The sequence below is a fragment of the Dictyostelium purpureum genome (genome assembly GCF_000190715.1).
Source record: "Dictyostelium purpureum unplaced genomic scaffold DICPUscaffold_16, whole genome shotgun sequence".
NCBI classification, from domain to species: Eukaryota; Evosea; class Eumycetozoa; order Dictyosteliales; family Dictyosteliaceae; genus Dictyostelium; species Dictyostelium purpureum.
Genome location: NW_003519353.1, coordinates 118,126 through 131,837, shown reverse-complemented (window position 1 = coordinate 131,837; position 13,712 = coordinate 118,126). Strand labels below are relative to the sequence as shown.

Here is a 13,712-nt window from a genome sequence, read left to right as displayed (position 1 = left end):
AGTATCAAGTACTATTTCTGCAGGGGAACCAACATCAACTGGCAACCATCCAATGAAGAAGAGACCATTGGAAATTGATAATGAAGTAAATAATGGTGATAGACAAATTTCCAAAAAACATAAACTCGAAGATGAAGAGAGTTTAAATATAGTAAAACAATTTGCAGAAATGGAAATATTAAAAAAAGAAAGAGAAAGAGAAGAAAAAGAAAAAATGGAAAGAATTAAATTAATCGAAAGAATTCAAAGAGAATATAGAGAAAGGGAAGAAATAGAAAGAAACCAATGTTTAGAAATTGAAAGACAAATAAAAGAAGGATATGAAAGAAAAAGATTAGAAAGAATCCAATTAGAAAGAGAACAAATGGAACAATCAGAAAGATCAAGATTACAAAGAATTCAAAAGGATAGAGAAAGAGCAGTAAAAATAAGAGAAAGAGAGGAAAGAGAAAGAGCAAGAGAAAGACAAAGAATAAGAGAAGAGAAAGAAAGAGAAGAAAGAATCCAAAGGGATAGAGAAGTAAGAGAACAATTAGAAAGAGAACAATCAGAAAGAGAACAATTAGAAAGAGAACAATTAGAAAGAGAACAATCAGAAAGAAATAATTTGGAAGGTGAACGTTCAGAAAGTGAAGACAAATGCACAATTTGTCTTAACTTTATAGATATAAATGAAATGGCCACAATTGATTGCCATCATAAATTTTGCTACAAATGCATTGTAGACTGGTCTGAACGTATCAATACATGCCCAAATTGTAGAAGAGAGTTTTTTGAAATCATAGTAAGTAATTTAAACATTCATATTTATACTTAATAAATATATTAATTAATTTCATTAATAATTTATGCAGAAAGTAGCTAATGAAGAAAATTAAGGTAATGAAGATGAAGATGAAAATGAAGATGATCTTTTAGATATTGAACTTGAAGGCGATTAAGTTAATAGTTTTGATAATTCATTCAATGTTCCTTTTTAAGAAATAGGTGAAGACCAAATTATTAATAAAATCGTTCTATTCAATGTTTCAATTATTCAATCGATTAAATTAAAGAAAGTCAACTTCATCATCCAAGAAACAAATCATATCTTTATCATCATTTGTATTAAGAAGTCATGTATCTCATTAGCTCAACTTTACATAAAAAAGTTCCAACGTCATTTATCAAAACAACTCTTAAGGTAACTATAATGTTAATATTACATAATTATTTTTTATTTTTAAAAAGAAACTAATATTTAATTTTAATTATTTTAAGTTAAATTCCAACTCTTTCTTCAGTATCAGCATATTGGGTTTTTGTTTACTCTTATTCAAAGTCAAAACGTTTCAAGTCGCAAACTATACAATAGGTTCTTGTTTTTTTCTTTTTCGGTATCTGCTCATTTCAAGTCATAAACTGTACAATAGGGTTCTTGTTTTTTTCTTTTCTGGTATCTGCTCATTTTAAGTCACGATCAAACACTTGGGTTTTTCTTTTCTTTTTCGGCATCAGCATATTATAATTCACATATCAAATATTAGGGTTTCTGTTTATTCTTTCCTTTTCAAGGTCAACAAGTTTTAAGTCGCAAACTATTATACAATAGGGTTCTTGTTTTTTTCTTTTCTGGTATCTGCTCATTTTAAGTCACAATCAAACACTTGGGTTTTCTTTTCATTTTCGGCATCAGCATATTATAATTCACATATCAAATATTAGGGTTTCTGTTTATTCTTTCCTTTTCAAGGTCAACAAGTTTTAAGTCGTAAATTAAACATTGGGGTTTTTCTTTTCTTTTTCGGCATCAACATATTATAACTCACATATCAAATATTAGGGTCTCTGTTTATTCTTTCCATTTCAAGGTCAACAAGTTTTAAGTCATAAATTAAACATTGGGGTTTTAATTCTTTTTTGGTATCAGCTCATTTTAAGTCACAATCAAACTTTGGGGGGTTTCTTGTTTCTTTTTCAGTATCAGCTCATTTTATGTCACAAATTAAACATTGGGGTTTTTGTTTAATCTTTGTAATTATGGTTTTCAAATTGGTTTATTCAAACTCAAATTATCCATCTACCATTCAACCGTCTACACCAACGTCAATTGGACCAATCAAAATATTTCATTAAAAAATATAATAACAAATCTAAATTTTTAAATTTCAACATTAGATCTTTAATTAAAAAATCACTCAATTATTAGAGAAAATAAAATAATTTAATTAATTTAATTAAAATAAAGTTTTGTATAATAATTAAAATAAATAATTTTTATTAAAATGTATTTTATAATTTTTTTTTTTATTCTAAAGGTAGTTTAGTTTATTTACCTATTCTGAAATAGAAACAAGTATATAATCACTTTTTCCTATAATTTCTCTATCTTTTTTCTGAGTTACTCTTTTATAAGGACAATTCTTCACAAATCTATGAACCTTTTTGTTGACCTTTTACCTGCTACCTGGTAAGTATAAAATATAATAATAAGTATAAAAATATTTAAAAAATAACTCTAATATAAACTAATATATAAATTATATTTTTAAATAACATTTAAATATGATCATTATAATTTGAAGTTTAATTATTGCCAGTGTTATTTCTCCACATTTATGATTGATTCTATTATGGTTGTTTATTTCTTTGAAAAAAAAAAAAAAATATTAATACTTTTATTACTTATAGGTAAACACTCTAACTTTAAGAGAATCCATTCAATGCAATTATGATGAAATGATAAGTATTTTATTGTATTTTTTTGGTTTGTATTTGATACTTGTATGAGTTTACCCTATTTTTTAGATAGTTTTTTATAGATCAAATATACATAAATTATAACCCAAATGAGCCATATTCCAAACATGGAACCACATAAACCCAATGTAACTGATAATCTATATCTAACCATTGGACCAATTGAAAAATAAACATATGAAGTATCATTCTTGTCATAATAACATGTTTTATTGTCCCCCTTTGGATATTTATCATTAACGGTTAATGGACAAAACGAGCCATAACAAAATTGATCCATTGTATTTGTTAACACTTCTCCATTTTCAACTTCATAGGTTACACTGATTTTTAAAACATAAATTCCTTTACTACGCCAACTCCAACTAAATAAAAGTTTTATAAAAAAAAAAAAGATAAGTTTTAATATATATTATTTATAACTTGTAAAATGTGTGTGATTATAAATTACCTATTTGAATTTATTAAACATGATGTTTTCATCTCATCAACGCCAATTATTGGTTCAACAAAATATATCCACAACACAGCAAATAGTACTGCTAAAACAATCGTATATACTACAAATGCAGTGGATGTTATTGCTTTAAATTTTACACTACTGAAACTGCAACTGCAACTATCACTATCTTCGTAGTAAGAACTTCCCTTATATGACGAGTATGCAGTATTTGAGGGAGTAGGGGTTTGCTTATTATGAATTGCTTTTAACCAATTTGACAACTGTTCTTCAGATTGCATTTCAATACTCCATTCATTTGAACTACCTAGTTTTTCTTTAAATTTTAATAAAATTTGACTTTCGTTATTCTTTGTGAAACTAATACTTGAATCCAATTCTATTGTTCTTTCATTATAATTATTAATACTATCTATTGAGATACTAGTTTCATTATTATTATTGATACTTTCTATATTATTGGAATTGTTTCTATGACTCTTTTTATAATTGTTATTGCTATCATTAATATTATCATCTTCTTCTAACAATATAATATCAGATAAATTAAATTGGTTTGTAGGTTCTCCACTATCTTCATTATCATAAAAATATATTTTTGTGCTATCTATTTTTACATATTTTAATTCCCTAATTTATAAATGTGTTGAAACAATTAATATTAGATAATTATTTAAAATAGTTTGTATTATACCTACCAATTACTTGTATCGCTGCCAATCGATCTTTGGACATTTAGAAATAATATTTCATCAAACATTTCTTTGTTTTATTATTATTACTATTACTGTTTTATTTTATTTTATTTTTATTTTTTTGTGATGGAAAATTTCATCATTTTGTGATTTTTTTTTTTTATTTAAACAACAAAAAAATAAAAAAATAAATTAATACCCTACACCAATCCAGCTTAACACAGTTTTTATACTGCACCTCCCCACTCTGTTTATTTGAAAAAACGTAAAGATATTTATAAAAAAAAAAAAAATAAAAAAATAAAAATAAAAAAATTAAAAATAATTTGGAAATTTGAAAAATGATTATAATAAACACATAAAATATTAAATATATATATATATATATATGTAAATTATATATAATAAAATTAAAATAATTTATTTATTTTATCAAAAAGATATTAGTATAATTGTTTATTTTGGTTTTTTTTGGTTTTTTTTTGGTTTAAAAAAAAAAAAATTTTATTAAAAAAATTTCATAGTTTTTTTTTTTTTATTTTAAATTTTTATTTTTTTTAAAATTTTTATTTTTTTTTTTTAATTGATTTATGTAATTTATAATTAATATAACTAATAGATATTTATAAATAATTATGCAGTCCAACACAACATTCAATATTGAAGAACTGTTACTAAAAATAGAAAATGTAAGAAAAGAGAAAGGATAAAGAAAAGAAAAAAAATATTAATATTTTTTATTTATTTTAGGTTGCATTAAAAAATATTAAAAATAAAGAAAGTTTAGATTTACTAAAGATACTATATAAAGTATGTTTAAACTATAGAGTAAAGAATTTAAGATCATTAACGATAAATTCCACATTCATTGATAAACTGTAAGATTTTTACTATCCAAAATCAATAATCTAGTTAAAAACTAACGTTTTTTTTTTTTTTAGAACTTCAATGCTTTTAGATATAAATACACCCTTTAAAATCAAAATTTTAATACTATCTACAATTTCAAAGATTTCAAAAAATGAACCTCAATTACTTTATAAAAAGTATAAAAAATTTTAATTATCTAAACTTTACTAAATATATATATACTAACAAATCATTTAGTTTAAAATCATTTGACTCGAAAACACTACCAATGTTATTATCATTATTATTAACAAATGCAACTCATTCACAACTTTTTATTCAAAACATACCAGTACTGGTACAATCAATTTCTACACAAGATCCACTATTAAGATGGTCCTCAATGCCATCATTAGCTATTGCTGCAAGATATCATTCAGATTTATTAACAACCTCCCATACCAAACCAATTGAAACTCAGCTAATCCAATTTTTAACACATGCTAGTTTAATATCTGATCAAAAACAATCCTCAACTGGTTGTAAGTAATATTTATTTAACTTTCTTATTATTAAATCATCAGTATCATCATGAATACTAATTGAAATAACAATTTAAGTCTTTGGAAAAATTGCAAATACAGCCGCAACACCTGTTACTGAATTAGATGGATCCATTTCAATCGAATTTTTTACAGTTTTAAATAATTCAGCATCCTACACCGAAGATCAAACATTTAATATTTATTCATTCTCTATATTATATACATGGTTAAAGAATTTATATAAACCTCTAATAGTAAATGAAAAGAGTAGTAGCACTAACACAAATAATAACAATGAAGAGGATGATCAACCACAAACACAACCAATGTCATCAACACCACCCCAACAATATTTACCAATCCAATTACAAAATCAAAGAAATTTAAATCAACCATTTCATAATGCAGTCGTATCTTACTGTTTAAGAATTATAGACCAATTAAAATTTAAACCACTTAATAGTGATCAGACTGGTAATCAAAATAATCAAATTAATTTAGGTGGAGGTATTGGAAATAAAGACCAAGATAATTTGCCAGTAATCGCATTGTTAGAGGCTGTTAGAATTTTAGATTACTTATGTTGTTTAGATAATAATTTATTTGCCAAAATCTTTCCAACAGTCCAAAAAGCCTATCAACTTCATTTACCATCCAGCAAATCTACAAATGCACACTCAGGCCATGTATTATTAGCATTACTTCAATTCTTTGTTAACCATAGTCACACATTAGTTTATGACCCTGAACCATTATTCAAAGCATATTTTCAAACTTATTTACCAAGAACCTGTAGGTATAAAACGAACTTACATAATATAATTTAAAATATAAAAATACTAATCACCTTTTAAATTTTTTTAGATATGAATTCCTTTGTATCATTTGAAACTTTAAATTTTTGTTTAAAGAATAAAGAAATTTTATTAAAGAATTCAAATGTTTTTAATTTATATTTCCCTCCAATTTTCAAGTGTTTAGCATGGTTCCCACAAAGTTATGTTTTTGAATTTTCAGAACTATTACCATCATTAATAGCGCCACATAGTTTTATTGAAGTATTTCATTTACTTTTAGACTTGCCATTGTTGACTTTATCAATGGAAAGTGTCTTGGTTGAACAAAGGAAATTTGCATCAATGGGTATCGAGCACAGCGATGTCGTTGACACAGCATGGAGTGAATATAGGGTATTGTACAACTATCTATTACGTAATGAAAGTGGTGTAAACATCAACTTTTGGTCCACAACTACATTGCCACTTCTTCAACAATTTTGTAAAAAGAACCCAGTTACCCCACGTTCAATAGGATCATGCGATTTGGTACCATCATTATTAAACATCTATTTTGATGTTCTTTTGGAATATGGAAATCTTCAAATCTTTATACAACTATTACCTGTAATCTTTGAACGTATTGACCAACTATTCCTATACGAGCCATATCAAAAGAAAGTACGAGAAAATTTAATGTCACATGTTTTAGCAATTTTTAAAAGATATCCAAGCTTAATAGTATCTGAAAAAGATTTAATCATTCAAGTAGTTAGCGAAGCACGTATGCACTATAGGGACATTGTTACTCTTTCATTATGCTTTATAATTGGTGAATATACCTCACCATTCCTTTGTGGCCTAAACAACGTTAGTAGTCAAATCTTTTCAGAATATCACGAAACTTTAGAATTAATAACTTATGAAAAAATCAATACAATCAAAATGGATTCAACAATGAATAATAACAGCAATAGTAATAATTTTAGCAGCAATACAAACAATTTAAATTATTTAAATATTTTAAATATTAATAGTAATAATAATAACAACAATTTAAATAGTGGTATGGATGTTAATCAATTGCAGCAACAATATAATATAAATATAATGTTGATTTTAATGTCATCATTAACTAAAATTGCATCAAGATGGCCTGATGCCACTTCGCGTGTTGTATTATGTCTAATGAAAATTGTTGGATACCATCAATATTTTGACCCACAAGTCATTCAACGTGCCAACGAGTGTATTTCATTGCTTAAATATCCAAGTTTTGCAGCTGCTCTCTATAATTGTGATCAACCTCAAGATGAAATTTTCCACTCGACCATTTCAAATCAAACCATTGGTATAACAATTCAAGATTGCAATTCTTCACTCTCTTTCTTATTACAAGATACTTTGAATTTTAAATCTACCAAAAATAATTCTATTCATCCATACATTTTAAAATAAATTAATAAAATAATTTTTTTTTATTTTTTTTTTTTTATCAAAATCTCTTTATTAAAACTTTTAATTTTGGATCAATTAATAAAAAAATAAATTAATAAATAATAAATAACCATTTATTACAAATGCGCTGGTTAATCAATCTTTTTTTTTTGATTGTTTTTTTTTTTTTAATTTTTTTAAATATTTTTTTATTTTATTTTATTTTTTTTTTTTTTTTATTTTTTTTTTTTTTTAAATTTTTTTGGAGAACGAAGGTAATAGGGTGATCACGTAATTTTTATTTTATTTTTTTTAGTGTATTTTATTTATATAATATAAAATAATATTTTTAAAAAAATCTAAATCTATAAATAAGTTAGAATAATTAAAATTATTTAAATTAAAATTTAAAGACAAATTCTTATTATTTTAAATTTTTTATACATTATTCTTAAAATATTATTTTTTTATAAGGCACCCACACCACACACAAAAAAAATAAAAAATTAAAAAATTTATACAATGGATTTAAAAAAATTAGTTTTAAAACCAAAAACATTAGCATTATTAGGTGCTAGTAGTACAGTTACATATTTATTATATAAATTTTTTACCCAACCATCAGTATCAAAAGATGAAGGTGACAAGTTTCAATTTAACGCAATTGACCCATCATTAGTTAAACAAATTAAAAAAGAAGTTAAAGAAAGATTTATTAAACCAAATGGTGAAGTCGTACCAATTTTAATTTTTTATGGAACAGAGTATGGTTTATCAGCTGAAGTTGCAAAGAAATTAGAAGAACAAATCAATAAATTAGGAGACGGTCAATTTTGGGCACGTATTGTCGATATGGAAGAATACGAATTAATTGAATTTGAAAAAGAACAATTGGTACTCATTATTACATCAACCTATGGTGATGGTGTTCCACCAACTACTGCTCGTCCATTCTTTGATTATTTAGCTGCAAATCAATTAAATTTATCACACATTCAATTTTGCGTTTTAGCTTTAGGTGATCGTTCATACCCACACTATTGCGCTGCTGGTAAACAAATGGATAAAGATTTCGAACGTTGTCAATCAAAGAGAATTAAAGATCGTGTTGAAGTTGATCAAGAAGATTGGACTATTTTCGATCGTTGGATCGATTCAGTTTGTGGTATGGTTCCACAATTAAGTGGTCTCGAAAAGCGTAATGACGATTACCTCTATGAAAAAGCTAAGATCTTTGCTCTTACTCAAGGTAAACACAACAAAAAGAAACCATACTACAGTAAACTCCTTGTTAAACGTGTTCTCACCAAGGGTGATAAAGTAGGCATCCATTTAGAGTTTGAATTGGGTGACTCTGAATTAAAATATATCCCAGGTGACGCTTTAGCCATTCTTCCAGATAATCCAGCATCAGAAGTTTCTGCTATCATTTCATTATTAAAACTTTCAGCCTCTACCAAAGTCTCAACCCCAGGATGGCACTATCAAGAAACTGATCAACCAAATCCATCTCAAATCACCCTTTCACATATTTTAACTAAATGTTACGATATTCACAATTTAAAACCAGAACTTTTACAACTTTTACGTGATAGTGCTAAAGATGCATCACAAAAAGAAAAATTAACTGCTTTACTCGAAAAAGGTACCGGTAAAATCAATCAAGTTTTAGTCGAATTTTTAGAAAATCATCATTTAGTTGACGTATTAAAAATGTTCTCTTCAGCCAGACCACCAATCGACGATATTTTAGCTCAACTCGCTAAACTTTTACCACGTTATTACTCTATTGCCTCATCAATGAAATCAAATGAAAAGACCGTTTCATTATGTGTTGCCGTCGTTAAATATGACCTCCATGGTAGCGAACGTGTTGGTATCGCCTCAACTCATATGGCCGATCGTATGAATGTTGGTGACCGTGTTTCCATTTTCGTTAATAATAACCCAGATTTCCGTTTACCAGCCGATGGTAATACTCCAGTTCTCATGATTGGTCCAGGTACTGGTATTGCTCCATTCATCTCATTCATTGAAGAAAGAAAAGCTCTTGGTCACACTGGTGAAAATCACTTATTCTTTGGTTGTCGTCGTTCCGATGAAGATTTCCTCTACAAAGAAGAATTAGAAAAATATAACTCTGATGGTTTCATTAAACTTTACACTGCATTCTCACGTGAAACCTCTCAAAAAGTTTATGTACAAAATCGTCTTTTAGAAAACAGCCAACAAATTATCGATCTCATCAATAACAATGGTAATATTTATATTTGTGGTGATGCCAAATCAATGGCTCCACAAGTACATGAAACTCTCTCATTAATCATCTGTAAACATATGTCAATTGATGAAGCTGATGCTCAAGCAATGCTCCACAATATGGAAGTTAATCATCGTTATCAAAAAGATGTTTGGTTCTAAATAATTTAATTTTAATAAATTAAAGGGTTAAAAGTAATCTTTTTTTTTTTTTTTTTTTTTTTTTTTTTTTTTTGTTTCATTTATATTTAGTTTTATTCCATCATTTATAAAATATAATTATAATTATAATATTTTATTTTTTATTTTTTCAGTTTTATAAAAAAAGAAAGTTATTATTATTTTTCTTTTTTTTTTTTATTTTTTATTTTTTTTTATTTTATATTTTTTTAATTTTTTATAAAAATTTTTTTTATTTTTTTTAATTTTTTTTTTTTATAACATTGCAACTATTTTTTTTTTTTGTTTAAATTAATTTGTGAATAATCTTTTTATAAAGATTCATATTTTATTGTTAATCTTTACAAAAAAAAAAAAAGATTATAAAATAAAATGTTTAAATCATTTTTAAAAAAATTTGAAGAGACGTGTGTATATAATTCATAGTTTAGTTTAAAGATATTGAATATCATTACTAATTAAAAGTATTATTATTAATATTATTATTGTTTAGAACCGAATCAATTAAAGGTTCAATATTGTCTTCACCAACTCAATCTACCCAATCTCCACAGCAACCATCGGCATCTCCAGCATCAGCATCAGCATTGCCATCACAACCAATATCAACAACACCATCTCCATCACAACCAATTGCAGTAGCATCTTCACCACCACAATCAAATAATACAGCATCAGTAGCAGTTACAGGTGTATCACCATCACAACAACAGCCACAAAATGTTACAGAACAACCAGCACCATCATCTTCATCATTTAGTAGCACAACTGCAGAAACATTTAAATATTTAAATCCAACAAATTTAAATTATCAACCAATGGTGGACGTTTTTAAGGGATCAGTAGTACAACCAGTAGCTCAAGCATTAAATAATTCATTAAGATTAGAAATGGATACAATTAAAGAGATTGAAATGCCACAATCTGTTATTCAAACCGTATCAAATATTACTTCAACTGTAGCATTATCATCAATGAATATATCACAGTCAATTCCAAATGTTTCACAAACTAGAGAAAGTTTAAAAGAAATCGATTTATATAATGGTTCATTACTTTTAAGAAACTTTGAAGTTAAATTGAAGCAAATTAGAACTAATGGTCAAATCCTTGGTGAGCGTGCCGAGGAAGTGGATAAAAAATTCCCAGAAGTAATAAGAGTATGCTCTTCCAATACTGATCAATGGAAAAAGGCTGAAGTCGAATTTAATAAAATCACAGAAATTAATACCTTGGTCGAATCAATTCAATTAAATATCGAATCTGTTATCTCTAAAATTGAATCTTTAGAAATTCAATTATCAATCGATATAGATAACTATTTAGAAAATGAATTGTATAAATGGAAGGAAAAGAAGGAGTCTGAAATTGTAAAGCTTGATAATGCCAAAAAGTAAGTAATAATTTACTTTAATCATCAAATATCATTTTAAATTAATATATATTTCTTTTTGTTTATTTTAGACTTGAACTCAATAAACTTCAAGAGGATTTATCAATTCAATATCAAAGATATGAAAGAGAGAAAATACTAAAAGAAAGACAAGCATTGTTAGAAAAAGAAAAAGAAAGAAAATCTTCAAATCCACCAGTATATCAAAAACCAATATTAAATAGTAATGGTTTAAATAATAGTAATAATAGTATTATAAATAATAGTAATGATAGTATCAATATCAATAACAATATTATAAATAATAATAATAATAATAATAATAATAATAATAATAATAATAATAATAATAATAATAATAATAATAATAATGATAATAATAATAATAATAATAATAACAATAATAATAATAATAGCATTAATAAAAATAATATGAACGAAATTGAACAGAAGGAGAGCGTTACAATTGATAACATTGTTATTGAAAATACAAATAAAGAAGAGCTTGAATCATTTTTAGAAGATAGTCCAAAAGAAGAAGAGGAAGAAAAAGCCGAAAAAGAAAATGAGGAGATAAATGATACAAATTAATAAAATGTAAATTTATAAAAAAATAAAAAATAAAAATAAAAATAAAAAATAATTTGTAAATTATATTAAACACAAGACAACCATAGTTCATTTTTTTTTTTTTTTTTTTTTAAAAGTGAAGATTTTCATAACAAATGCTTAAATTTTTTTTACTTTTAAGTGTAAGGTATTAAGATCAAATAATTAAATTAAAAATAATTTATATGAAATTGTTTATGTTTTTTCCAAAAAAGAATGCAACATAATTAATATAAAAAAGATTTAATGTTTATATATAAATGTGATAATAAAATTTTTTATTTTTTAGTTTTTAATTTTTTATTTTTTCTTTTTTAATAAATGTTTAGTTTTCAGTCATATATACCAATTCATCAATATCTATAACATTTTTTTCTTCATTTTCATCAGCTCCATCTACATTTGATTTATTAAATGTTTCTCTAAAGTTTTCTAATATGTGTTCTTCAAGTGCAGGATCCGAATCAGATTCTTGTTCTTCTTCACTATTGATATTTTCATATTCATATTCATATTCATCTTTATAATTCACAGAGCTTTTACAATATGAACTACCATTGTTCTTTTCTTCTTCTTTTGATTTTCTAAATCTTTCTATCTTAACTGATAAATTGTATGTATAAGCAATGAGAGTTAAAGCATTAAGATGTCTTTGAATTGATGAATTCCATTTATTTTTAAAACATTTGAATCTTTTGAAAATATTAAATACATTTTCAATTATGGTATGTTTACGTTTAATAAACTGATTTTCCAATTTTTCTGTTGGATTCATATTTCTTTGAGTATGTGGTGTTAAGATTCTATTTTTTTCGCCTCTATATGCTAATGATAAAAAAAGAATATATATATTAAAACTAAATCAATTTAATAATTAGGTTATAAAAAAAATTACCTTTATCACCAATAAATCTTTCACCAGGTTTCATAGAAACTTTACCTAAACTTTTTCTAAATATTGAAATGTCTAAAGCAGGTCCTTTAAAAGGACCATTAATCCATAAAACTTCGCCATCATATAATGAACATCCAAATTCATACTTTAATCCTTTTCCACTATATTTTGGATTGTTAAATGAATTATCTTTGGTATTTAAAGGAAAAAAACTTGTATCAACAGCTAATGTTAAAATTGGTTTTTCAAAAAGTTCCAAACCTTCACTTGTTAAATCTTTGACTTGCTGATTAACTCGATCTGCCAATTGAGACTATATCAACATGCACATTATAATTATAATTAAGAAATTTAAATTAAAAATTAATAAATGAATTTTTTTTTAATATAAATAAATATTTAAAATCAAACATACATTAAAATTTAATTTCTTTGCAGCATCAATAACTTTCCATACATGTGCCATTAATGACCTATCAGAGATTCCATATTTTTCTGCTCTATCATCAAAACCTGTGTAATATCTTAAATAATCAAGTGTCCATATAACATCATGTTCTGATATGCTTTCATCAACATTTTCTAAATCTGCCCAAAGTTGTTCAACCACGTTTTTGGTAAAAATAAATTTTTTTTTAAATTTTTTATCTGTATAATCATTAATTTCAACTTTTTTTTTTTTAGTTGTATTTTTTTTTTCTGGTTTGGTCATTTTTAGAATAATATTATTTTATTATTATATAATTTTTTTTTTTTAGATTTTATTTGTTTTATGTTGTTTTAATTTATATATTAAATTTTTTATATTTAAATTATATTTTAAAAAAAGTTTTCAAATGTTATTAATTAAAATGAAAATTCAAATATAATTTTAT

At 25.0% G+C, this 13,712-nt stretch overlaps 5 protein-coding genes across 5 annotated transcripts; 3 read left to right on the top strand and 2 right to left on the bottom strand.

The window, feature by feature from the left end:
* Positions 1-2,620: 2,620 nt before the first annotated feature.
* On the bottom strand, positions 2,621-3,959 carry DICPUDRAFT_147724 (uncharacterized protein; the record flags this gene model as incomplete). Its single annotated transcript, XM_003283906.1, has 4 exons — positions 2,621-2,626; positions 2,813-3,104; positions 3,191-3,829; positions 3,898-3,959. The coding sequence occupies 4 exons, from the start codon at positions 3,957-3,959 to the stop codon at positions 2,621-2,623; spliced, it is 999 nt and encodes a 332-aa protein (XP_003283954.1).
* A 570-nt stretch (positions 3,960-4,529) lies between these two features.
* On the top strand, positions 4,530-7,522 carry DICPUDRAFT_74957 (uncharacterized protein; the record flags this gene model as incomplete). The annotated part of the gene is made up of 6 exons (XM_003283936.1): positions 4,530-4,583; positions 4,645-4,772; positions 4,836-4,940; positions 5,002-5,285; positions 5,364-6,080; positions 6,153-7,522. The coding sequence occupies 6 exons, from the start codon at positions 4,530-4,532 to the stop codon at positions 7,520-7,522; spliced, it is 2,658 nt and encodes an 885-aa protein (XP_003283984.1).
* Positions 7,523-8,023: 501 nt separating this feature from the next.
* On the top strand, positions 8,024-9,922 carry DICPUDRAFT_74956 (NADPH-cytochrome-P450 oxidoreductase; the record flags this gene model as incomplete). The annotated part of the gene is made up of 1 exon (XM_003283935.1): positions 8,024-9,922. One exon carries the CDS (start codon positions 8,024-8,026, stop codon positions 9,920-9,922), a length of 1,899 nt encoding a protein of 632 aa, XP_003283983.1.
* An 836-nt stretch (positions 9,923-10,758) lies between these two features.
* Positions 10,759-11,876, top strand: DICPUDRAFT_19819 (uncharacterized protein; the record flags this gene model as incomplete). The annotated part of the gene is made up of 2 exons (XM_003283934.1): positions 10,759-11,333; positions 11,405-11,876. Coding segments are annotated over 2 exons (1,047 nt in total), but the record flags the coding sequence as incomplete, so codon positions are not given.
* A 391-nt stretch (positions 11,877-12,267) lies between these two features.
* On the bottom strand, positions 12,268-13,549 carry DICPUDRAFT_147720 (uncharacterized protein; the record flags this gene model as incomplete). The annotated part of the gene is made up of 3 exons (XM_003283905.1): positions 12,268-12,767; positions 12,838-13,150; positions 13,253-13,549. The coding sequence occupies 3 exons, from the start codon at positions 13,547-13,549 to the stop codon at positions 12,268-12,270; spliced, it is 1,110 nt and encodes a 369-aa protein (XP_003283953.1).
* Between the last annotated feature and the right edge of the window lie 163 nt (positions 13,550-13,712).